General features: G+C 43.0%; 2 protein-coding genes across 13 annotated transcripts in view; both read left to right on the plus strand.

The window, feature by feature from the left end:
* Window positions 1-8,614, plus strand: part of crocc2 (ciliary rootlet coiled-coil, rootletin family member 2) — a 36,322-nt gene extending 27,708 nt beyond the window's left edge. For 3 of the 6 annotated variants that reach the window (XM_084355338.1, XM_084355340.1, XM_084355339.1), the window contains exons 26-38: window positions 19-178; window positions 270-437; window positions 1,639-2,023; window positions 2,100-2,224; window positions 2,335-2,455; window positions 2,544-2,707; window positions 2,790-3,230; window positions 3,878-4,027; window positions 4,110-4,310; window positions 5,603-5,734; window positions 6,632-6,811; window positions 6,937-7,039; window positions 8,524-8,614. In XM_084355338.1, coding sequence (XP_084211464.1) covers window positions 19-178; window positions 270-437; window positions 1,639-2,023; window positions 2,100-2,224; window positions 2,335-2,455; window positions 2,544-2,707; window positions 2,790-3,230; window positions 3,878-4,027; window positions 4,110-4,310; window positions 5,603-5,734; window positions 6,632-6,811; window positions 6,937-7,020 — 2,311 coding nt within the window. In that variant the 3' untranslated portion in view covers window positions 7,021-7,039; window positions 8,524-8,614. Of the gene's footprint in view, window positions 1-18; window positions 179-269; window positions 438-1,638; window positions 2,024-2,099; window positions 2,225-2,334; window positions 2,456-2,543; window positions 2,708-2,789; window positions 3,231-3,690; window positions 3,794-3,877; window positions 4,028-4,109; window positions 4,311-5,602; window positions 5,735-6,631; window positions 6,812-6,936; window positions 7,040-8,523 lie in introns of those variants that run through there. The other 3 variants (XM_084355341.1, XM_084355342.1, XM_084355343.1) reach the window with 3 other exon arrangements.
* A 195-nt stretch (window positions 8,615-8,809) lies between these two features.
* The window catches only part of LOC311258773 (sushi, nidogen and EGF-like domain-containing protein 1), a gene marked incomplete at its 5' end in the record, with an annotated part of 69,416 nt that continues 53,874 nt past the window's right edge, over window positions 8,810-24,351 (plus strand). For 5 of the 7 annotated variants that reach the window (XM_084355344.1, XM_084355349.1, XM_084355346.1 and 2 more), the window contains 14 exons: window positions 8,810-9,028; window positions 14,742-15,029; window positions 15,698-15,838; window positions 15,987-16,149; window positions 16,243-16,368; window positions 16,660-16,773; window positions 18,146-18,259; window positions 18,813-18,926; window positions 20,421-20,468; window positions 20,565-20,672; window positions 22,079-22,171; window positions 22,311-22,445; window positions 22,810-22,929; window positions 23,241-23,357. In XM_084355344.1, the coding sequence (XP_084211470.1) occupies window positions 8,810-9,028; window positions 14,742-15,029; window positions 15,698-15,838; window positions 15,987-16,149; window positions 16,243-16,368; window positions 16,660-16,773; window positions 18,146-18,259; window positions 18,813-18,926; window positions 20,421-20,468; window positions 20,565-20,672; window positions 22,079-22,171; window positions 22,311-22,445; window positions 22,810-22,929; window positions 23,241-23,357 (1,900 nt within the window). The remainder of the gene's footprint in view (window positions 9,029-14,741; window positions 15,030-15,697; window positions 15,839-15,986; window positions 16,150-16,242; window positions 16,369-16,659; window positions 16,774-18,145; window positions 18,260-18,812; window positions 18,927-20,420; window positions 20,469-20,564; window positions 20,673-22,078; window positions 22,172-22,310; window positions 22,446-22,809; window positions 22,930-23,240; window positions 23,358-24,351) is intronic. The other 2 variants (XM_084355347.1, XM_084355350.1) reach the window with 2 other exon arrangements.

Consider the following 24,351-nt stretch of genomic DNA (forward strand, 5'->3'; position numbering starts at 1 on the left):
TACCTTTATCTCGACTAGCTTGAGAAGATCTGTGGAGGAGAGGGAGCAGAAAGTGGCTGTCTTAGAGGAATGTAAGAGCTCGATGCAGCAGGAGGCAATGACTCTACGGAGCAGTATGAGAGAGCTTGAGAAGTCTCGCCTGCAGGCACGCAGAGAGCTGCAGGAGCTGCGCAGACAGGTGAAAGATTATTGAGGTAACTGCTTTCCATCTGATTTATTTCAAATAAAGGATTTCCTTCAAGTAGTGTGTGCTATGCTAAAATGAGCAGGTAAAGGTCCTTGAAGGCGAGAACGGCCGGCAGAAACAGGAGCTGCGAGAGCTGCAGGCCCGGGTATGTCAGGAGGAGCAGAAGGAGGAGGGGGCACGTCGCGAGGCTTTCGCTCTCAAGCAGAGAGTGTTGGAGTGCGAGGCTGGCAGAGAAGCAGCGCTGAACGAGGTAGAAGGCCTCCGGGAATTAGTCTGTTAACAACATGCTAGAGCAAACATTCCACCTTTGCATACATATTTGAAGAATACCTGCCATGCTCACGCAGAGACAGAGAACATGAACCACAACACACTCGATATTCTGCAGTAATGAGCTGTCCTGTGTTTTATTTATTAACAGTTTGTGAAAGAAACTCTATTTAATTGCACACTACCTGAAAAATTAAAAGTTAGTATGTGTGGCATACAGCAAAGCAAAATATGAGGAAATAGAATATAAAAATATGGTTTTTTAACCTCTTATGTCCCATAACCCATACACTTTCAGGGTCCTCATATTCTCATGACCCCAGCAGAGAGTCAAGTGAATGAATGGCATAATTTTGTATTCTGCTTCCAAGAGCACAGAGGCTCCAAATGACACCAAATGGGATCCTCATTATGATGATAAATTTGAAGCCTGGTTAATGTATCTTCTTTGAAATGAAGTACAACAAATATCTGTCACCAGTCTTTGAAATATCCCGTGACCTTGTCTACATGTCAGTCATCTCATCCCTGAGGTTAAGAAGCTCTGCCATGAAAGGATAAAGAAAGGTTTCATTCCCAAAGTATATTGTTTCATTTTATGCCTCAGCCATGATTCTTGTACGTCGTAACCTCTAATGACACAGTTTAGAAGATATTTTCGGAAACCCTGTCAGTGAACTTGACAAGCTTGTCATCTCGAAGCGCATTAACCCTTTACAGAAACCATGTCCCTGTTTTTTAAACAGTGTTGGTCACTAGATAACGCTCAGGACATGTTTTCTCAGGTATTACACTGCAGTTGTTAATCACTGCTTTTCACTGCTGCAGTTAGAGTGATGTTCAGGCTGTCCATATTTTGGAAAAATGTGGCATCCTTTTACCTTTAACAACTGTCTTGGTAAAACCCACGACAAAAGAATTTAAGGAAGGGAATTTAACTGAGGGATTGTCATGTAAACCAATCATAGCATGCAGTCTGTAGATTCAGTGAAATGGGCTTTCCTAATCTGGTTAAATCTGCATTCTTATACACAATAGTGTCTGTTTGTGTTGTCTTATTGTAAAAGATTTTAAATCCTCTAAAAGTAATTATGGCCTGGATACTGCTTCTCTCATAATCCACTGTATAGAATAAATACACACAGGAGTAGTAGAGAAAATAAGGTTTGTCTTGCGCCCAGGTTGTCGGTTTGCAGCGCCGTGTAGTGGAACTGGAGACAGCAAAGCATCAGAACCAAGAGCTGCTTCAGGAAAGAGACGCTTATCAGCAGCAGTTTGACCAACAGAGCAGAGAGACCACTGCCCAGCTGGAAGAGGCACTAGAAGACGCCAGGATACAGGTGAAGGAGCTCTCAGTGCAGGCTGGCTTCGCTGAAAGCAAAGTCCAGGGCCTGGAAGAGCAGCTGGGCCTAGTCGATGCCAAACGCAGGGACCTGGAGCTCAAGTTGGCGGGGTTGTGTTCAGCTCTGCGCCGCACTGTTGGCACTGGCCATAAGAGGCTTTCAGGCACACCAGGGTCCCGTAAGCGCTCTCCCTCTCCCTGGAGAAACCACCTGCAAATAAAAGGTACACTTTTATAATGAGGTGTGACGATGCTGGTTTTGCTATAAGCCAAGCACTAATGGGTGTGTTCTCTGGTTAGGAGGAGACAGTGTGACAGATGGATCTGTGTTGTCCTTGTCTCATGGCGAAGATGACGTGGACGTGGAGTTGCACACAGCCCTTCAGGGGTTTCAGCAGGAACTCAGGGGCACTCAAAGAGACAGGGTATATTTGATTCCATCAATCTTAAATTGAATTAACTTCTAACTTGTTTTTTTTATTTCAGCAGAATTTCTGGCACTTTTTAACCTAACAAACATGTCTTCTTCCTTCAGGATGAGGCCACGGCTCAGGTAGTTAGTTTAAATCAGCAGGTGACAGAGCTTCAGAGCAGCCAGGATAGGTCAGCCACCCAGCTGCTACAACTGCAGAAGTCCTTGAAGCAGTCAGAGCAGGGTAAGAAAACCAGTAGATCCTACAAACACAGTAAATATCAGTTATTAAGTCTGTTGAGGCATACAGCATGTGTAACATATTCTTCCAGAAAAAAGAGCAATGGGAGAGCGATTGCACGAGGCACATACGTCCCTTTCCCTGCAGGAAGAAGTAGTACGTCGTGCAGAGAGGGAGAAGAGAAGCCTTGAGGAGGAGATGGCCCAATTGAGGACTAGTCTGCAAACTGCTGAGGCTGAGTGCAGAGCACTGCAAGTATGTAAAGGGCAAAGAGATAAATATAACTAAAACAGTATGCAGCATCTTCAGTGACAACGTCTTGCCAATTCCTCCACAGGACAAGTTGGAGCTTTTGCAGGGCTCAGAATCCCGTGCAAATGTAGAACAACGGAAACTGAAGGAGTCCCTGGAAGCAGCAGAGAACAGGGTGAGCCGTCTGGAGCTCTCCCAGCGCACCCTCGAGGGTGAGCTGCAGAGGGCCCAGCTCAGGGCAGCAGAGCTGGACGCAGAGGCAGGGGCACTGCAGGAAAGACTGACAGAGCAGAGGAGGAAGCTGTGTGAGAGTGAAGACCGCTGTGCAGCACTGAGGATCAGCGAGGAGAAGTTGGCCACTTCACTGGCTCGAGCTGAGCAGCATGAGAGCCAGCTGAGAGAGCAGATCCACAAACTGTCAAACACCCTCAGTGACAACAGGAGCAGCAGTGGAGCGCTGCAGGAGCAGATCACACAGCTGCAGAGGGCTCTGACCGCCAGTGAGCAGGACCGAAGGCTGCTGCAGGTAGTGTATCACCTTATCATGCTCAATACAGGATGAGTGAAAAAGATAAATACAGTACATTAAGAAGTTACATGTAGGAATGGTGCAGATGTTTTAAGAAAACAATTTCCCTCATTGCTGTAACATAAAACAAATCATGACTGTGTATTTTTAACCTCTAAGCTCTACTCTCTCAACATGGGGGTTTGAGTCAAACCGTGCTTCCATTGCTGTGCTTTGATTCACAGTGCAGCTATGTAACCTTCTCAGCTCCACACTAAGCATTTTCTATTTACATTTGCTGCTGTGGTTTTCCTGAAGGACCTCAAAGACTGAGCAATAAAATGCTCAGGCAAGGTCATTAATTCTGCAAGAGCTTCTCAGGAGAGCTTTCCGGTTTTAGTTTGGGACTGCACTTTAAAGATACTGAGCAAACAAAAACATGGCCTGCTTGGTATAAATCTCTTGATTTGCTTATAAGCTGTCAGGTCATTACAGTGAAAAGTGAGAGAAAAAGCCCGACTCTTGCCTGCAACTTTCAACACTCTGTCAAGAACAGTAAAAGAGACAGGATTTAAAGGAAGGTGAGAATTGCAGGGTCAGCCTGAGTGCAAACTTGTGATTTGATGAGTGCCTCAAAGTGTACATCAACATGTGTATGCCCATAGGAGCGTCTGGATAAAACACGAGATGCCCTTTCAGAGAGTAAGAGGCTGAACCACAGGCTAACAGAGCAGAACCAGAACCTTCAAAGAGCCCAAGAGGACTTGGAGCTCAAAGATTCTGAGCTGGAGAAACATAACAGGACACTGAAGGAGGTGAGTCACACTGAGGTTAAAGTGCAGAGGTGCAAAGTTGTAGACACCATTTTGATGATGCGGATGATTGACTGTGTCCTAGAGCCTGAAGCAACAGCAGGAAGCTGAACTGCAGATCCAGGAGAGCTCCGAGCAGCTGCAGCGAGAGAAGGAGGAACTCCAGGAAAGGGTCACCAGCCTTCAGAGCTCTTTGCAAAAGCTACAGAGTGAGAGAGCAGAGATGGAGAGAGTGCTGACACGCCTCACTAAAGACAAGTCAGCACTTAGGAGGACACTGGAGAAGGTGAGCTGACCTATCTGCTGCACTGGACTTTAGCAATCGTTTGACTCTTTAGAAAATAAGTTTATTCTCTTTCTTTCCAAGATTTAGACAAGAAGATTGACACCAAACTCATGTCTGTAAATTAAATAAGCTATTGCCAGAAGCTCAACTTAGCATAGCATAAAGGCTGTAAATTGGGGGATATAGCGAGCAAATACAAGCCATACAAGCATTAACATTTATGTATATTTATAAGGTGTATACTACTTTTCATACTGTTGTATTTTATCAATTTCACACATAAATTTCAGCCTGATGTCCTTCTGGCCACAAAGGCACATTTTTCCAAAGCAAGGCAGGACGTTGTTTTCCGTAACCACAGGGTCATCCATAGTTTTCCACCTCAAGGTGATCACTCTCCTTGCCAAATACACATGGATTACCATAACATGCATTAAATAACAAAAAACAAAAAAAGAAATCAGATTTTTTTCTCAGAAAAAAATGCTGCAGTGGTTAGTTAGCATGATGAGTTGGGGGCTTTAGTAGAGACAGATGAAATAAGTTGATGCAGTCCTATATCATTAAAACTATATATAGTAAGAGAAAGGAGATAAAAGCTTTATAAAATTATGATACAATAATAATAATGTAGCACTGATTCAGCTGCTCTGCTTCTGTGGATGAGAAGCAGCTTCATAATGTCACAGCTAAAACAGTAAAGGCAAGATCCCCCCTGTGTTGGACCCCAGAACATTAAACAACTTTTGGTAACGACTAGAAAGTCTTGGTGCTGAATATGAGGTACAATATTTGATATATATATATATATGGGAGCCAAACCACAAAGGGCTTTAAAATGTAATTAAAAGCGTCTTAAAGTCAATTCTGAAACTGCTGGAAGCCCTCGTACAAATAGATGCCAGGACTGAAGTAATACACATTTAGTGTTGGTCAGAAGCCTTGCTGCCGCAGTCTGGACCAAGGGAAGACGGTTGCTGAAGCATTAGGGCACATAAATGGGCAGTAATATTAATCCATGCAGGAGGACATGACTTTGGATAATTCGCTGTTTCATTATGCAGTAATTTGTCATTTATATAAAAGTGTTGGTTCCAATTCTCCACATATTCCTCTCCTTTGTTTCACATTGTACAAAGAAATCTTGAAGTGATGGAAACATGTAGGTGGACTGTGAGAACCGAGAGAGGCTCTACGCTTGGCTTCTGCTACACGCATTACAGGAAGGCACATGAGTGCAGAACAATCATGGTAAAGTCGTTCACATTATGTCACCCTCGTGTTGTTGTCAGGTGGAGATGGAGAGGCTGAGGAGGGAGGAGGAGGCAGCGTCGGCAGCCAGAGAGAAGGAGCAGTTGGGGCAGACAGTCTGTGGCCTGGAGCAGGAGCTGGCTGAAAAGCAGGACGAGTTGCAGGCTTTGCAGGTCAGAGGCTGCTGGGTAGTAGCCAGAGATGGGGCAGGAGTCGCACTGCAAACAGCTCCGCATCAGATATTAGAAAGACATTTAGAAGATTCAGACAGGGAACTGAAAGTTACTACACCATGTTCACAGATGAATGTAGTAGAATCTAGTATTTACAAATATTTACATTTAAATGGTATGTCTTTCAATTTCTCATTTCTCTTAAATGTCATATTAAAGAACAGTACTAAAATGTAACTAAGTACATGTACTCAAGTATAACTGTGAGGTACTCGCACTTTACGTGAGTTTATACATTTTCTGCTACTTTGTACTTCTACGTCACTCCATTTTGGAGGCAAATGTACTTTTTACCCACTACATAGAGTAATGACCACATTGCATCAATATTATCCAAAGTTAAAACAAAAATTACATTATGAGTATTTTTACTTAACTTGATGCTGATACTTTTGTATTTATACTTAAGCCAGGTTTTGGATGCTTTTATTGTGACAGAGTGTTTGTACACTGTGGTATTCCTGCACTTACTTAGTAAAAGATCTGAATACTTCTTACACCACTGTTTAAGAATATTCAGATGATTTTCTACCAGGATGAATCTGGAACCTTTTTATTTATTTCAGTGTACTTGCTTGCATGAAAAGCCAGAATTCCCTGTACTCTATGACAGCATTTAAAAGTGCCTTTGAACTGCACTTCAGTCATACTTCTCAAAAGGAAGCTGCTGTTGTTACAGTGTGATTTCATTTTAGAGAAGTAAGAATCTCTGTGAGAACGGGGTCATTACCTCACTAACCCCAGGGTCAGAGAACCCCCCCTTCTGCTCATTTCAGCAACACATTTGCACTTATACTTTATTTTTTAATCATATAAACTCATCTGAACTGTCTTCAGGCCCAAATCTCCCAGCTGGAGCATGCTCATACACAGCGCCTCCTGGAGGTGACAGGCCGCCATCACCAGGAGTTGGCTCTGGAGACTGATCGTCTGAGAGACAGTCAGCTCCAAGCAGAGGAAGCCTTGGACACCAGGGAGAAGGCCCATCGCCAGAGGGTCAAATGCCTGGAAGAACAGGTATTTTAATTCACAATGTGTGGATACTTTGTTAGGCAGGTCTTTTTTCGTGCTACAGGTTTATGTTCCTGTTTTTGTGTTTGTCTACCGACCTTTTAATTTGTCTGTTTTATTGCTTTTCATAGTTGCTGACTCTGAAAGAGCAGCTCGATCAGGAGACGAGGAGACGACAGGCCTACTTCAATCAGATGCTACAACCTGGCGTGTAGGCAGAGACCCTGTAGTGACGTATGTAGCACCTCTGGCTTCCTCATTCACGGCTCCTCTGGCTGCTTCCCAACAACATTATGTTACGCACACACAAACACACTCCTAAGGCGTTTGCTCCCACCCATGCACATGTGCACAGCGGATTACATTAATCTGCAGGAAAACTCAACAACAACAAACAATGAGTGTTTTGTTTATGAGCGGACTGGATGTGCCAAATTGTTTTAAGGATTTCCTCTGGCTCGCTACAGTTGGCGTTTCTGCGTCTGTTTACTCTGTGTCATTTTTTAGGAAACACTGTGATGAAAGGTTTCCTTAGTTGGTGCTTTATCCTCTCATGATTGCTCTTGTACTCATTTGTCATATTGATCATGCACCAATTTTATATGTCATAACCACTGTTTATGTGTCCTAATGAGAATAATTTCCAAATATTTACAATAATTGTTTGCAGATTTTTCTGCTGTGATTTATTAGTGTTTCAGGTCATGTTATAAAGATTATATAGTGTAACTCATTTATTTTATTACGTGTTGTGTTTGACTCAATCAAAAGTAGTGTGTGCAAAAGTTGTCATTGTTTTTAATAAACTGGGTGTATCAGAGCACAATTATGCAATTTGTTTTTACGAAAGATGTTGAGATCTGATAATGATGTTTATTCTACTGACCACACAACTTTGTTATGGAAAAAGTTTTCTGTGAACTTTGCGAAGGACAGCACTGCCCTTTCATGGCATGTGAGTTCTGGCGTTGGGTTCGCACCATTAAAAGCCTTTGTGGATTTAGTGTTGTGGGTGAGAGAATGACCTTCGCTCTCTGTTGCCAGTGCTGTCTTCAGTGTTTTCTTTCAAAGATCGTTGCTGACTCCAAGGTCTGTGGGGATCATCATTCCTGGAGAGTTTCACTCGCAAACTTTGGCTAATATGTGGTCTCCTCTTTGTTGATTAGGAACCACAAATATGTTGTGTTCTCCATGTGTTTGTTTCCATCAGCACATGCATTCATTCTACTGCATGTGAGTGCATGTGAGTATCCAAAAAGCCAGTGACTCCTTTGCTCTCTTTCTCTCATTCAGTGCTTTACTTACTGTTGCATTTTCACATCGGTGCACATGCATGTCTTCTCACTGTGTAACCTTGTATGCCTTGCTAACTGTACATAGTAGGAGTTTCACTGAAAGAGGAAAATCTTGTCAGAGTTTCTTTAAAGCAGCCCTTTGATTATCATAGATCCGCCCAGTGGTTATCCAGTTACCGGCCTCTTTTCCGCTATTGGCTGCAAGGAGCTAATTATGCAAGGTAGTGAATCCCTGTGGGGGAGGTGGGGCCAAAACTGAAAGAACTCCTTTGGCAGGCAGAATAGAGCTTTTATTGAGGATATTTCTAAGCTGACCATCAGGGACCAAATCGCTGGATTGTTCAAAAAAAAAAAAAAAAAACAACATCTCAGCTGAATCACGCTTGCTCCCCCTCTTTCATTCCTTCCCTCGTTTCATTTCAGTGAGACGGAGTGTAGCTCATGCAGTACCCAGCAGCAAGCAGAATGCAAGGAATCTACAGTATTCCCCTGTCTCACACAAGAAGCCCAGTTCACGACTAAAGGACAAGTGAGGAGAGAAGGAGGCAGAGCCAGAGAGCAGTCAGGGGAGGATTCAGACCGCTGTGGTTGAGAGGAGGAACGTACGCTCTTGTCCTGTTCTGCTCTGCTCTTGTTGCCTCAGGTGTGCGTGCTCCTCCCTCCCCTGCGCGGTGCCTGCTGTCAGCTCCATCCCTGGGTGGCTGAGGCCATGGTGTTGGTGCTGCGAGCCCTGCTGCCCTGCTTCTGCACCCTGCTCTCCCTGGACCTGCTGCCTGGGGTGGAACCCGCTGTGCCCTTGGAGGACTTCTACCCCTTTGGCCAGGACGAGGGGGACACCCAGACCAACGCTCAGGACGACGGAGGCTCCAGACTCGTGGAGATCTCTGTTGCTTTCCCCTTCTTTGGAGACAGGCACACAGGACTCTATGTGAGTACAGAGCAGTGTGTTTTTACTCGTGTGTGTGTGTGTGTGTGTGTGTGTGTGTGTGTGTGTGTATTTATGTCTTTATAAGTCAGAGTGTGTGTGTGCATGCACTTGGCAGTTGGCAATTGAAACTGACATGGTGTGGATTGTATACGAGCCTGAGGGAGATGAGATTTGGCATGCAGCCAAACACTACATTTCAGTGCCCTTTGAGAGTTTGTATATATTTGTGTGCGCTCACAAGCATTGGTGTGTAACCTCATTTGTAGAATATCGTGTTTTCCCCCCACGGGTGGAATCACAATCCTCCCTGACATTCTGTTCACTTTACATCTCATACTCTGACGGCTCTTAAGTACCGAGTGAAGCTATTAGCAGAAACTGTGGTAAACCCTGTACTAATAAGTCTACAATGAGCTGTTAAAGGAAATGACAGTTTGTGTTCTCACTGTTGCCGCGGAGCATCTGTGAGCACTTCTTTTTCAGAGAGAGAAATATGTACGCCGGCAAGAGAGGGAAAGAGAGGAACAGTGCTCATGGGAGGAAGCAGAATGGTTTGACAAGGATTTTCGCGCACCACAGTGAAACACTCTTTGATCTGCCTTTGTCATGTATTGGGTTCAGCTCCAGCGCATGGAAAGGCAGAACTCCCTTAAATCAACACCACCTGTTGCGGTTATGCATCCGCGTTCGCTCTCTTCGAATCCCCTCCTCCTCCTCCTCCTCCTCGCTCGCTCCGAGCTCCGCCTGCTCTCCTCCCTGTTCAATCCATGGGCAGGGGAGGCTGAGGAACCATGGTAACAATGGGCAAGGTCAAAGGTCGTCTTTCTAATCTAAGCATCTGCGCCAACAGGGTGAGGTCAGTCTCTCGATAAAGACATTTTTCAAACTCTTTTGCTTGTGCGCGCAGTGCGCAGACAGTGACACAGTATTTTTAAGTGCAGTGTGTGAGGGTTGTGTCTGGAGCTTCTGTGTATCACAATTTCTGTCACACTGTGTTTTACAGTGAATTCCAGTGCATCACTTCTCCTGTAATAACACTGGCACACAATAGTCAAATTAGACAAGACAAGACAAGTTGTTGGTTGCATAGCTTGTTGAAGTTCCACTGAATTATCATCTAATAGAGATAAACATCAGAGCCCTTCACTTTCTGAAATGTGCCGTGTTAGTTGTGATGTGATATCCCGGAGCTCACTCTGCATCTCATCGGGCTGTAATTCTGTAGTCACGCAAGGCATAACACATTGTGACAGGCACTTGAAATTACAGTCACGCTCATTTTGAATGCCTCACCTGAATCCATTAAACATCTGCTGTAAAGCGCACACACGGTGATCTCTGCCACCGGAGAGCCGCTTTGAACAGTTAGCATTTCAGTGAGCGCTAAGAGCCTAAGTTTGTATGAATATTTTCATGCAGGAGTTTGTTCCATGCCTCTGGGCGACCGCCACATGGAAGCTGTAGAACCAAACTGATTTTTGATGGTTTGCGGGTGCTGTCTAACTTTATTATCATAACTGATTCCTTGTAGCAGTACACACACCTCTAAACCCTCACGGCAAATCCTGCGAAATCCTCAACTATGAGCCTTTGTCCCTTCCATATGAAAAACATCTTATTTTTAGCAGTCACATGACACTTGCTTACAGAAGTCTCCAATGTCCCCTCAAATCCTTTTAAACATTATGTATCGCCCCTGACTTGCTCCTGCTCCAGTCCCACTTCTGCCTCCTGGTTACCAGGCTGTCCCTCTGTTTTGGTTTGTGTCTGGGAGTTTTCACACATTGCTGGGATCTCTCCTCCTCCTCCTCCAGGTCCCCCCCCTTCCTCCCTCCTCCTCCTCCCACGCCTCAGATAACATGGCAGGGGTCTTCCCCCTGGAACTGTCCAGCTGCTTTATCTGAGAAATGACCAATCACTTTAACAGAACACAGATGTATCTGCAAAGCGTCTTAGGGGCTTCCAAACAATGCGGTTCACGGATTAACTACTCTTACGGATGGCCAGTGTAAAGAACATGAAGGAGGATGTCCAAGGTCAGAGAGGAAGGAACGCAAGCCTAAAAGCAGATGTGAGAATAGATGCTTGTGATCAAAGGCGTTTAATGTAGATGCATAAACTCATAGACAGTGGAAAGAGTTTTCGAGCTTCCCGTATACGTTTGTTTATATGGTTGTCTGTAATTGGAAATAAACTTCATTTAAACAAAATTCACATACATTTTAAAAGATCCTGCCAAGAACCTGCTATAGTGGAACTGCACTCTATAGATTGCACATCTGCTAGTGCTCATCTGCTCCTCTGAAGAGCTTCAACACTTGGAGGTCTCGCAATTTCATTCACACACTTTCACTCACCACTATGTATGGCTCAAAGATGTGTGCATATAGTTTTATTCTTTGTACTCTGCAGGAGTGCTTTTTCATGCGTGTGTGGGATGAGAGATGTTAGAAGCAGTTCATCCACCACAAGACAAGATATATCTATACATACTTTAAAGTGTCTGCAAATCCTTAAAGTTGTAAAGTAACTTTGGGGAATACACTTACTCACTTTCTTACAGAGAGTTAGATGAGGAGATTGATACCTCTCTAATGTTCGTCCAATTGTATGTGAAGCCAAAGCCAGGAGATGGTTAGCTGAGCTGAGGATAAACACTAGGAGCTTGTTTATGTAAAAACAACAAGTTGCGGTTTTACGGGAGGTTTATGTACCAGACTATTTCTTGGCTGGGCACAGTGACTTCCTGGAGTCTCCGCTGGCTGCCTGTTAAGCTCACAGTGACGACAGGACTCCAGGAAGTCACCGTACCCAGCCAAGAAATAGTTTGGTACATCTTCTCATCTAACTCTCAACGAGAGGGGAAGGAAGTGTTTTTCCAAAATATGGAACTATTGAATTAAGCCATTAAGCCCTAAAACTTTATTCAAATGTATTCATTTGAGTCAGGCAGAAGTGTTCACATACGAGGTTATGATTTTAAGTTTTATTTACATTATGTTTAGTCACGTGCGCTGTCTTCTTTCTCCTCTCTCTCTGACTGAAACACTGTTAATTAAATTCACAGATTTCTTTGGATTTGAGAAAGAGACGTTTTAATGCAGAAATGTAACATATTATATCTTTAAAAGTTTTTAAATTCCTCTGTATTTCTGAAATATGTGATTTGCTAAATAAAATGTTTAAATACATGTTCCTACATTATAAAGACCATTTTAACAGTGCACTCACGTCCTTTTGCACCATGGAAGTTGTATCAGAGTCCGTCCACACAGCTCCAGACAGGATTTATTGCCTCAATCTAGACTTTTTGGAGATAAAGGTAAAGCGGGGGCTCAGGAGACAGGCCAAGTGCACAGACTGTCAGACTGTAGTCACTTCCTTCAGCCTCGTCAAATAATTGGACAAGCTTGTAACTGTGAAACCTCCGTTTTTGACACGGAAAACGAATGTTTTCCTGAGTTGATCCACGGGCACCTTTTTCATACAGGGGTTTGCTTTGGCTTGACTTAAGCCAGATGAAAGTTTATTTTAGTCCATAAATTGCTTGGCTCTAAAGAAAACCACCCAAGCAAAATCCTGGATGTATCCGGCGAAGAATTCCCAAAAAATAACAGGGGAGTTGTAGAGTGGAGTGGCACCATTGAGAGTGAGAGAAAGAAATATGGGGAGAGAGATGCTTCTTACAAGGTTGACTGATCGCACCTCTCTCCCCTGTGAGTCTGACCTTGGTCATGTTACAGCATAACACAAGGCAGCTCTGAACTCATTCACTCTCTCACATAAGTCTGATGCATAACCACCCTTCACTGGATCTCTGTACTAGTTATTGCCTTGTCGAGATCCATGAGAAGAAGGAAAGTATGTGATATAGAGCAAAAGAAAGGTCCCAAGTTCAGTTTAAATTCCTCTAAGGTCATTGCCATGTCAAAGCGGTCCCTTAAAAAACCTTAACAAGTAAGAAATACACTTGTTTAAGCAGTTCCAGATGCTACAAGAGATTGGATTAGGCGATTAAACATATTCCAGTATTGGACTATAAACTCAGCTTAGTGTTCAGCATGATTTCCTACACTAATTTTGCTGTAAGATGGGTGACTTCCAGACCGCTGCCACCACAGGTCTCTCATTAGTGGGAATGTGGGTGTGGGAGGTTTTTTTAATTCATGTACATCCCTCCGTTCATCCAGCTCTGTGCCCTTTCTCTTGTTTTTCTCCTGGTATCAGATGGCGCTCTGGCTGACCCCTAGGCCCTGCCCCTGCAGTCGGTCGTCTTTTTCCCCACATCAGCCACGTTCTCACCACATCACGCTGATGCAGAGGGGAAGACTGTGGTCGGGCAATTAACTTAGCCCCTGTGCCGTGCCAAACAAAACTTCCTCTGCTGTTTTTACAGCAAAGTCCTTCAAATTATGGTTTTCATACATGCAGCGAGCAAAGCCGAGCCATCTGACGTTGCTTTGTCACTGTCACATGCCAGTCGGCTCGAGCGCAGAGAGGCAAAGTTCATGCCAGCGATTAGAGGAAACAGGATAGGTGCCACGGTGGGAAGAATCTCCTCTTGTTTATAATATGCAGAATAATGTATGAATGAATGAAGGTCATTCATGGGGATTCAACCCTTCAGCCTGCAGAACTTTCCTCTCCACTCAGGTTTAGCAACTTGTTTCTAGGGATGTTCAAAATGTATTGCAGTGGCTCGTCGCATACCATCAAATATTTGTGATATAAGGACTCTATGCTGATAAATGCTTCTCATCATTGAAACGATCATTTACCACATTGCTAAGTGTTATTTTGATATCACTTACTCTTCTTCTGCTGGCATTTTACTTCTTTTTCTTCAAAACTCTCTCCCCTAAATGAGTTCCACCCCACTCTGAAACATCCCTAACTTATTTCCTGTACACCTGATATAAATAATCTTTTCCCACAACTCACAGTACCTCTTTTATCTGGCACCGTGGCAGGAAACCCTCTGGCAAAACATGAACATTTGTCATATTTACTGTCGTGGCCTTCAGCTTGCAATTCTATCTGTTGCAATTTTTAAATCCACTTTTCAAATTGCACATTTCTACAACCAGAGTGACAAACCCACAGAGAATCACCTAACGCTGCTCTTCCTCTCACCTTTACGGAGTTTTTTTGTGCCTTTAAGCTCATTGGTTCGATTTTACAGGTTGAAACATCACTTTTTTCGTTCAGTCTCACCACTTTAATCGACTTTATTTCTAATCAAAGATGCTACGGTGCATAGCTGCAGTGCTGACTGTGCATTTCTCACAGCCGAGATACAGTATGTGGACGAGAGGAGGATGGGTTCATGTATTTGGTTACTTTGCCGTTGGCAGACATCCGTGGATTTACAGGCCGTGAATGTCCTTCCTGGTGTGATGACTTGGCAGGTGTGTGAGCAGCAGAAACCTGGTTTTCTCAGCTGCCGTCATTTCACGGAATAAAAGTAGCGTCTGTTCGCTACATGAGAAGCGCAAACATCCGTTATGGGAGCGTCCGCTGCCCCATGCTGCTGTTTGCCCCGCAAGGCCAGACTACCTCTGTTTGTCCACCTTCCCCTCTTCTCCTTAGCACTTCCTCTCTAACCCTGCCTCGTCCTACAAATAAGTCACAGTGACTCTGACATGTTGGACAAAATATATCACGTGTGATTAATCTTATTCAGATACTCTAACTCCGATTTTCTCCTCCTCAGGTCAACAACAATGGCCTGGTATCTTTCCTGAGGGAGGTGTCTCAGTTCACACCTGTGGCTTTTCCAATTGCCGGGGACAGGAGGGTTGTGGCACCGTTCTGGGCTGATGTGGACAACCGTCGAGCAGGGAAAGTTTTCTACAGAGAGAGCCAAGAGCCCTCCATCCTGAACAGGGCCTCAGGTGATGTCAGGACGTACTTTTCAGAGTTCCCCAACTTCAACGCAACATGGGTCCTCATCTCTACATGGCTTCAAGTTACTTTCTTTGGAGGCAACTCACGCACACCGGTACTAATTGTTACCTTGGTTGGTTGGGTTGGTTAGGTTTAGGCATGTGGAGTGATGATTGGTTAGGATTAGGGTAAGAATGTCAGGATAAGTCAAACGGAGGTACAGTAGGGGGGGTCATGGCTGGTACTTCTGTAGCTACCAAGGGGTATGTGAAGAAGTGGAGTAGCTCGATTAGTTTGAAAAAATAGAAATTCTAATTTAAGAGGAATTGTTTTGCTTTTGCTACCTTAGAAGGGACCTTTTTTATGTACAGAGGGACCACTAGATGCCACTGAATCATGCACTAGACCTTTAACATCCACTCTAAAATCAAGTCAATTTGAAACATTTGAAACATGACAGGCGATGATGATGTCGAGCTAATCTAATAGGGAGGAACTACTGGAAACCACTGGCCTAGATAATCCTATCGGCCGAGGAAATAGCCTTGTTAAAACTGGGTTACAATATGTGATTAGAAAGCAAAGCTATTGGGTTTTATTCTAGCGGCAATTGTGATTTATTTTGCTATCTGTCTCAACAACAGGCCCACAGAAGTTTATAGTGTCTGTAGTAGGACTGAGATCTGTACCATTAATATGAGGAGTCTGTGAGATGCATGCACGATTACCAAATTTCGTGGAAATCAGGAAATGGCTTTACCGAGCCTGTTCTTCTCTGTGCAGGTAAATACTTTCCAAGTGGTGCTTATTACAGACGGAGAGCTTTCCTTCACTATATTCCAGTACAATAACATCACTTGGACCACAGGCATGCATGCCAGCAGTGGAGGAAACCTGGCTGGGCTGGGAGGGATTGCAGCGCAGGTAAGATCGCATTGTTATTTGCTTCTAGTGATGGTCAAAACTTGGAACAAACAGTATGATCTGCTTCCTGTGAAACTATTTGTCAGGTGTCTGAACTCTAATTCAGCAATCTTTTGTGATGTCTGCCTCCCTGTTACTCTCTTCCCAGGCAGGTTTTAATGCTGGTGACGGTAAGCGCTATTTCAACATCCCTGGCTCTCGTACGGCTGATGTGGTGAACGTTGAGGGAACGACAAACGTGGGCTACCCAGGCAGATGGGTGTTCCGTATAGATGATGCAAATGTGGAAGTGGGTGGCTGCAATGACTCCGGTAAGACCTGCTTGTAAGAGATTGGTTCATCTACTCCTGGCTGTCTTTGTACTTTGCCTCTAATATTCAGATTACATTACCCTCTCTCTACAGCATCAGTGTGCCCACACCTGCGACCATGTCTGAACGGAGGCCAGTGCATCGATGACTGTATTACAGGCAACCCTTCCTTCACCTGCTCCTGCTTGGCGGGCTTCACCGGCAGACGATGCCAGATCAGTAAGTTATGGCCGACACCACTTCCTCCTCTGTTGTGCTTGACACACACTGCACTCTGTGCATGAATACCTGTCTGCCTGACATGAGCCAGGAAAAATAATGTCCACTTGTAAAAAAATACTAGGTTTCACCTGACCTGCCAAAGGGACACTCAGATATTTCCTTAATACCTGTATCAGCTTCATCTGTTGCCTTCTCCTCAGACATTACCTGACTAACTGACCTTGGCCAGATGTTTTCTTCTAATTAAAAGTCACACTACCTCCTTTGTATGTCTCCTTGTCTCTGTAGATGTCGATGAGTGTGCCTCACATCCGTGCCAGAACGGAGGGACTTGTGAAGACCAGATTAATAGTTTCATCTGTCACTGTCCACCTGGATACACTGGGAGTCAGTGTGAAACAGGTACAAAGGAAGCTTTGCCGCAAAGCTGGTATATACTGTGGTTACAATTACATTTCTTATTTCTTATTTCAGTAACCCTTTATATTAAGGTCCTTGTCATTAGTGTTAATATATAAATAATAGGGCTGTTATCAGAACCAACCCCAATGTTTGCTTACAATAACTTCTGGATAGAAACCTCTTTCACTAATGTTAGGCAGGAGACCGTCAGGCCACAGACTAAAGAAAATTGCCACTTATAAATATGAAATATGCACAGCATAAACGTGAGATAGGTCGAATTAATTAATTAATTAATTCCTGTTACAGGTACGGCTGAAAATTACAGATATTAACAAGTTTGCAGATTTCACATATTTCTACAATGCAAATCATTGGCAGTTGTCTACTGTCACTCACTGGAAGTGACTGTTCTTGTTAGTGCAACATCACTGGGATTCTGTCACGGGGATAAACAAAGCCAAAAAACTATTTAAAAAAATAATGTTAATAAATGCAAAATGAAGGCTTTATTAACTCTAACATGGAAACCTTCTCACTTTATATCTGATAGCTGCAAAAAGCATAGTTAACTGTTAATAAGTGCAAAGTAAAATGCACATGAATGCATAATAAAGTCTGTATTTATTATAATAAAGCAACAAAAATCTTATTAGAAGTTTAATAATGATATAATGGGTAACTTAGTTAAACTCAATAATTGTGTGCTATTATAAACAATTATAAGAAACTCATAAGACTTTATTAACGTTCTTGAGCAGTCTATACACTGTTAACAAGTTTCTTACAAGTGCTTTCAAATGTTTTATAGTCTAACAGTAAATGTGTTTATGATGCTATGATTAACATTTAATAGTCTTATTAACACATAATTATGTTGATATACGATATAATAAGACAAGGACCTTGATAGAAATCATTGCCTTTTTTCTACTATTCATATCTTTCAGTTCAGCTTTCGCAATCAGCGAAGAAATCACCCCAAAATAAGTTGATCAAAATAAAGAATTTTTTTTACATTTTTGTACATCAAAAAAATCCACACTTCTCCTCCCAGCCTCAGCATACTGAAACAGACTGAAGACCAGGAAAAACTCTGATTAATTTAAGTCTTTCTGTGCCTCATTAAGCAGTTTCCACACACAAAAAAAAAGTATGTCAGAATATCTGTCCAGCCTCTCTGGAGCTTCTGTGCCTATTCCCACAGTCCAGCCTGTGGATATGTATCAAACCTCTTCTAATACCTTTCACAGCCAGCAGCACATACTTGCAGAGTGAGGGGAGTAGTGTGGCGGATATATTAATCAGCTGAGTAAATATTCCATGAGCGTGTCTCTCTGTCCCTATGTGTATGTGTGTGTGTGTGTTGCAGACATTGACGAGTGCAAAGACAGGCCGTGCCTCAACAACGCATCGTGTGTACAAGGTGCTGGCAGTTTCACCTGTGTGTGTGAACCGGGCTACACTGGTGTCCTGTGTGAGACAGGTGAGCTGGGTTTTTCACACTCCGGGGTAAAGTAGGCATCTCCCTCCAGAGGAAATATTTTCTGCTGCTTTCTACATCAAACTCAGTCATTTTGGCAGATGTTTTTGTCCAGAGAGTTTCCAAGTCTATCTAGACAAATGGGTCCAAGTTGAGGTTATGGCTGAATTGCGATTTTTTTTTTTTCTTGGGTCACACAATGTAGCAATGAACCACAGTGAGGAAGTTTACTGAAGTCAGGTAATTTCCAAAAATACCTTCGCTAATCTCGCATCTCTTGTGATTGATCGTTGATGAAACTTGAACCCACTGGGGAATTAAATTATCAGACCCTGCACAGTTCATGAATCTTTGTATCTACATGAGACGGGATTACTCATAATGCCAGACACCTGGTCAATGAAACTCTATGCTGTCAGAAGGGAAGTTTAGTGCTCTTAATCCGACTCGGTGTCTTGGACGGCAACAACCTCTTGCTTCTCCATGTGAAGACTAAAAAATCTTTGTGTGACTCTGAGTCAACAGCAGATTAACTTCTGTTTTTTTTGTCCTCCAGACATAAACGAATGCGAGTCGCAGCCCTGTCTGAATGGAGGAGAGTGTGTCGATCAGGTTGCCAACTTCACCTGCATTTGTCCCGCTGCCTTCACTGGAATGCTCTGCGAGACAGGTGATTTGGATTTAACTTAAATTCTGCCAGAAAAGCATGTTTGGCTTCCTGTATTGTAGCATGTTTCCAACTGTGGCAAGCACAAAGGGAATCCTATCATACTTCTTTGAGAGCAAAAAGAGTGTTTATGGCTTTGAACTTTAAGTGAGCTGGTTCTGTCGCTTCTCCAGTGCTCCATCATTACACCAAATCCTATTAAGAATTTCAGCTATATTGCCACTGCAAACTTTACACTATTCTTTATTTGCTTTTACCAAAACTGTGTCTTTATAGTACTTAATAAGGTCACAAATCTTGACAACTGTAAAGAAAAAATCCTAAATACAACCCTAATTCCCCAAAAGTTGAGATGATCTGAAAAACATAAAACATAAAGTTAGAATTTGCTCATCTTTTTTGACATATACTTAATTGAAAACAGTACAAAGACAATATGTTCAATATTTATTTTGAATATATTCAAAAGAGTTGGGACAGGAGCAACAAAGGACTTTTGGAGTGCTCCAAAAACATGGGGAACACAGAAATACGTCAGAGAGTGAAAAAGGAAGTCTGCGAACTAGCTACTTTACTATTGTTTGTATTGCTTCCTCATGATGGAGCATAATTATTAACTTTATTGCCAAAGGTGGTGGTTTAACAGTAAAGACAACGCTACTCCACGTCATCATCAAATTATATCTTTTTGTTACTGTTTTGATTGAGTGACCTCTAGTGGCAGGAGTTGCATACTGTGCGTTTAAGGATAAAAACATCAGAACGTTGTGACAATATAGCTACACTTCCTAATCAGAAAACAAAATCTGATGGGAACAGTTTTGCAGTGTTTCGGACACAGTTCGAGGTCTTGTTTCCCTTTGATTGAGGGCTGTAGCATAAGAACATTTGTCAGTCCATCAGCCTAGCTGCACATCAGTCTGATAAAGTATGTACTGTATCTGTTTTGCCCTGTTGCTATCTGCACAAGTCTGGTTTATTTGGTTGATTTGACAAAATTGCAAAAATCTTTATAATAATATTGGCCAGTATTCTTTATTCATACTTTTACAAAAATGTGCGCCATGAATCAACATCTTTTAATATTTAAGAATTGTCAGTCCAACCTATCTTTGGTATTTGTGTGCTGCAATTTTTTTGTTAACTGTCGGCTAACATATGCACCACTCACCACTAGCAATGTCAAAAATCTGTGACAAGCTCAGGAAGTTATTAATCATGTACTTCTCATATACTGTATCAAACCTATCTCACTTACATCTAGTTAGTGGTTTCCAGCCATGCAAATAGTTTTAGATCTGTTTGCTCGGGTTTGGAGACAGCTGTCTCTGAGATTTCTGCTGCCACCCAAATACAAAGGAGGTGGATTGAATTTGGATAATAAAAAAAAGCTATCTGAATAGCTTAATACCACCGGAGGTAAGTCAGGAAATATGTTGTGTTGGTATTTGAATGGACCAAACCCTTTTAAAGCATGTTCCTGTCTTCCTCTCTCAGAACTGGTGGTGCTTCAGGTCAATTCAACTGAGGCAGAAAACCAAACAGGTAAAAGCAAGTCCAGCCACAGCTCGAGCTCTGCCAAATATTTCCACCTCCAGTTTGTTTCTCACACCCCGCACTGCCATGCTTTTACACATACAGCCTCGTGTGAAGAGGAAGACTGCAAGAAGAACCAGATTTGTGAATACACCAGCTCGGGAGTCTCCAACTGCACATGTGCTCCAGGCTTCTACGGCGACAAGTGTGAAGGTATTTCACACTCTGCCCCGGCTGACGCTCACTGCAGGCAGCTGGGCAGGTAGAGAGCAGACTGGGGTATTTAAAGAGGAGCTGTGCTATCCCACAGGAATTTGGAGCTCTGCCCTGGAAGAGGCTGCTGTGATGATGGATTATTGTAATTATCAAAACTGACACGGCCTCGCCCAGTTTACTACGGGAACCAGTCGCTTGATGTTGTGAATAATTGTTTTATAGCACATTTTATTAGTTTACCAACAAGAGGAAGTGCTTTGTCTAGACTTGAAAAGGCCCCTTTATGAGTCAAAGCTGCTCTTTGGTATTCAGGTCATTTCTTCAGACAGAGCTGTTGAAATATGCATGCTTCCACACCGCTACTTGCTGCTCTGGAAGTTGGCCACTGTACCACACTGTAGTTCGAAGCACAGCTGCTGCTTGCATAACCAATTTGAACACAAAATATGTAAAACGCAATCATCCTCAGCTAATGCTTCATGCCTTCCTTTCATAAGTGCATATCAAGTCATCTCATATGATGTTTAATGTCTGTATCATATTATATTTGTTTAGGAAATAATTATTGAGCCACTTGAAGCTAATTCAGGCTCCCATGGGAAGTCACCCTCTGATAGCAACCCTCTGATTTGTTTTTTCCCACCAAAAGCTCCTTAATAGTATTTGAGCTATTGCAAATGCATGCTACCTCTCACCCTTGAGCTGAAATAACTATCAGTGCTTATATAGGCTCTCTTAAATCTCCCAAATACTTTCCTGCCTGGCTCACTTGGAAGGCACAGTGGAAAAAGGAGCATGATCCTCCGAGGAAGAGAAAGTAGCGGGACTCAGAAGTGCCTAATCAGGCTCTCAGATCAAAGGGCCCGGGCCGCACAGGTGGCCAATGAAAGTGTCTCTCGCAGATTAACTATCCATTAATTGCCCTCAGGGCCATACGTTCTGGTCACAAAATATGCTTCATATCATCAGAAAAATAATACCCTCCACCGAGCTCCCAGGACTTCAAAGGGGAGCCACTTAGCTGTGATACGGCCACGTCCTTTGATCCGCTGCTGCAATTAGGAAGGAGAGGAAAATAAAAACATTCTAACAATTTGTACGGAGCGGATGTGCAGCGTGCTGACTGGTAATCCTCTGGTCCTGTGAACTTTGTTGGAGGAGATTAGGGAAAGAGAAATGACGGCGAATCAATACATAGTTTACAGTATAGCAGATGAAAGACGCTCAACATATGGTACACATGTTGACCATTTGTATCTTCTGCCTATGTTTACACTTAGACTTAAAACTTAACATAATGTAACTACTTGCTTTCAAGTAGCTCGGGCAAACTTTCCAGCTTCGAGCCTCCCTCATACACACACACGCACACACATGCACTCTCTCTCTTCCTGTGTCTGCAGAGGAATGCCTTTGCCAGAATGGGGGTGTCTGTGTGGACAGCAATGGGACTTGTGAATGCCCTTCAGGCTACACAGGACTCTACTGTCAGTTTGGTGGGTATGACAATCCTATCAGGTGTCTCACAAGAGCTTTGATGAATGTGAAAAGATTTTTGGTCACTGTAAGATCACAAAACCAGCAGCCATTTTCCCAAAATGTGTGACACTATCTTTCACAATCCCTTTCTCTCAGAAGTAACTCAGACGCCGTGCAGCAACAGCAGGCCGTGTCCTGACGGAGGTCCCTGTTTGGAGTACGGAGGAGCCTACCTGTGTACATGTCAGACCAGTGTAGCCGAGCTCGATCATAAGGACTTCTATCCCTATGGTAAGAGCCTCAGGCACCGACCCAACAGCAGGCCACTTTGCAGCTATGTGTCATTGCATGAGCAGCTGGTTTCTATAGCGACAAACACATTTTGCAACACACTGGTCTTGACAAGTGTCACTTTCTATTTCAAAAGGAATGGTCACATTTGCAGTTTACTTTTACAATGTGGAGAGACATTTCAAAGTGATTTATGCTGCTGTTAAATGCTCTGGGGAGATTTTGTATTTGACACAATCATAAAATGACAAATAATCTGTGCTTTGTAAAGGTTGGACCGAGCCCACATGCTTGAATTAAATTAAAGAGGTGTACCGTTTCCCAGTTCAATGGAACGCGGTCAAGTATCGTGTGTGTTTTTCAGTACAGCCCCAATCGGTCTGCGACTCCTCTCCGTGTCTGAATGGGGGCTACTGCTACGAGCGGGATGGAGGCTACACCTGCGAATGCAAATACGGATACTGGGGGAATCACTGTGAAAAAGGTAGCATCACTGGTGAAAACAGAATACCTTCGCATGAACTGTCTTTTTAAAAACATCCCTCAGACTTGTGCCTTGTTGCTCGGGCTCAAATCCAGCTTCCAATGCACCAGGAAACATGCCATTACTTGTAATGCTGCTTGAAATATTACAACGCTGAAAGGCTTATGATAATTTGTACTTATGACTGAGTTACGAGCTAGTTTCCTGAATTATGGCTTGAATTGCAATGTACTGGAACGGATTTATTTTGTGTGATTAAAAGCTAGAGTTGTCTGTACTTCAAGGATTCCCTTCTCCATGTCTCTTTCCAGTTAGACTCAATACCTGTGCTTCTGGGCCCTGCCGCAACGGAGGCTCGTGTAAGGAAGAGGCAGGGAGCTACAGATGTGTGTGTCCATATAGATTCACTGGAAAACACTGTGAAGTGGGTGAGTGCTGCCCTCGAGTAATAGTCAAAATCTTTTGGTACTCAATGCACACATTTTTTATTGCAATTTTTTGTTAAAGCATTAGAGTGAGTGATCTAATCGGTACACAGCCCCAGTTCTTTGGATGCTCTGATATAAATATTTAGATGAGTCATATTTTTGTATAACTAAATGAGCAGAAAACAGAGATTCTACTTGTGCGATCAAAAGAAGAAAGACAGAGACTGTCGTCAATGTTTGGTTGTCTGTCAGGATATAACACGTTACAGATCTGTGAGTGGTCTGATCTAAATTTGATTTGCTTTTCTAATAAGGTTACGGAAACATATTGTTTTGATCTTAGGAACATCTTCAAAATTAGACTATTTTAACTCAGAACAATGCTAAAAAGTCGATACATGGTTTTTTTACAAGTTGCCTGGATTACTCTACCTCCCTTTTCACCGGTCTTCCTAAAAAAACTTACAGGGAAAGTTCATCCCAAAATCAAATCAAACCAAATCCTCATACGTGTAGAGCTATTTATCCATCTGGACTTATTTAGTGAATTGCCAAGTTTTGGAGATATTGGCCATACAGATGTCTGCCTCCTCTGAAATGAAATGGAACTAGATGGCACTCAGTTTGTGGTGCTCAAAGCGCCCATAAAAATACATTTGAAAAACTCAACGGCAATATCTCTTTCCAGAAATCGTGAATTGGTTCCTCAAGATAATCCACAGACCTTGTTGTGGGCCGTTTCATGTAGGACCTATCGTCTTTCTACCAAAGGAAGCGTACAGCTCCTCGTGGACTAGAGGCTTGTGCTTGTGATAGCATGTGAAGTAAACATTAATGAGGTCCTCCTCAGCTGAACTGTAATGGGCACCACAAGCAGAGTGCCATCTAGTTCCATTTTATTCGAGGAAGGCAGACATCTCTCCGGCCAAGATCTCCAAAACTTTGCATCTCACACCAAAACAATCTTGATTGATAAATAGCAGTAAGGGTAAGA

The sequence above is a fragment of the Pagrus pagrus genome (genome assembly GCF_965226575.1).
Source record: "Pagrus pagrus genome assembly, chromosome: 6".
NCBI classification, from domain to species: Eukaryota; Metazoa; Chordata; class Actinopteri; order Spariformes; family Sparidae; genus Pagrus; species Pagrus pagrus.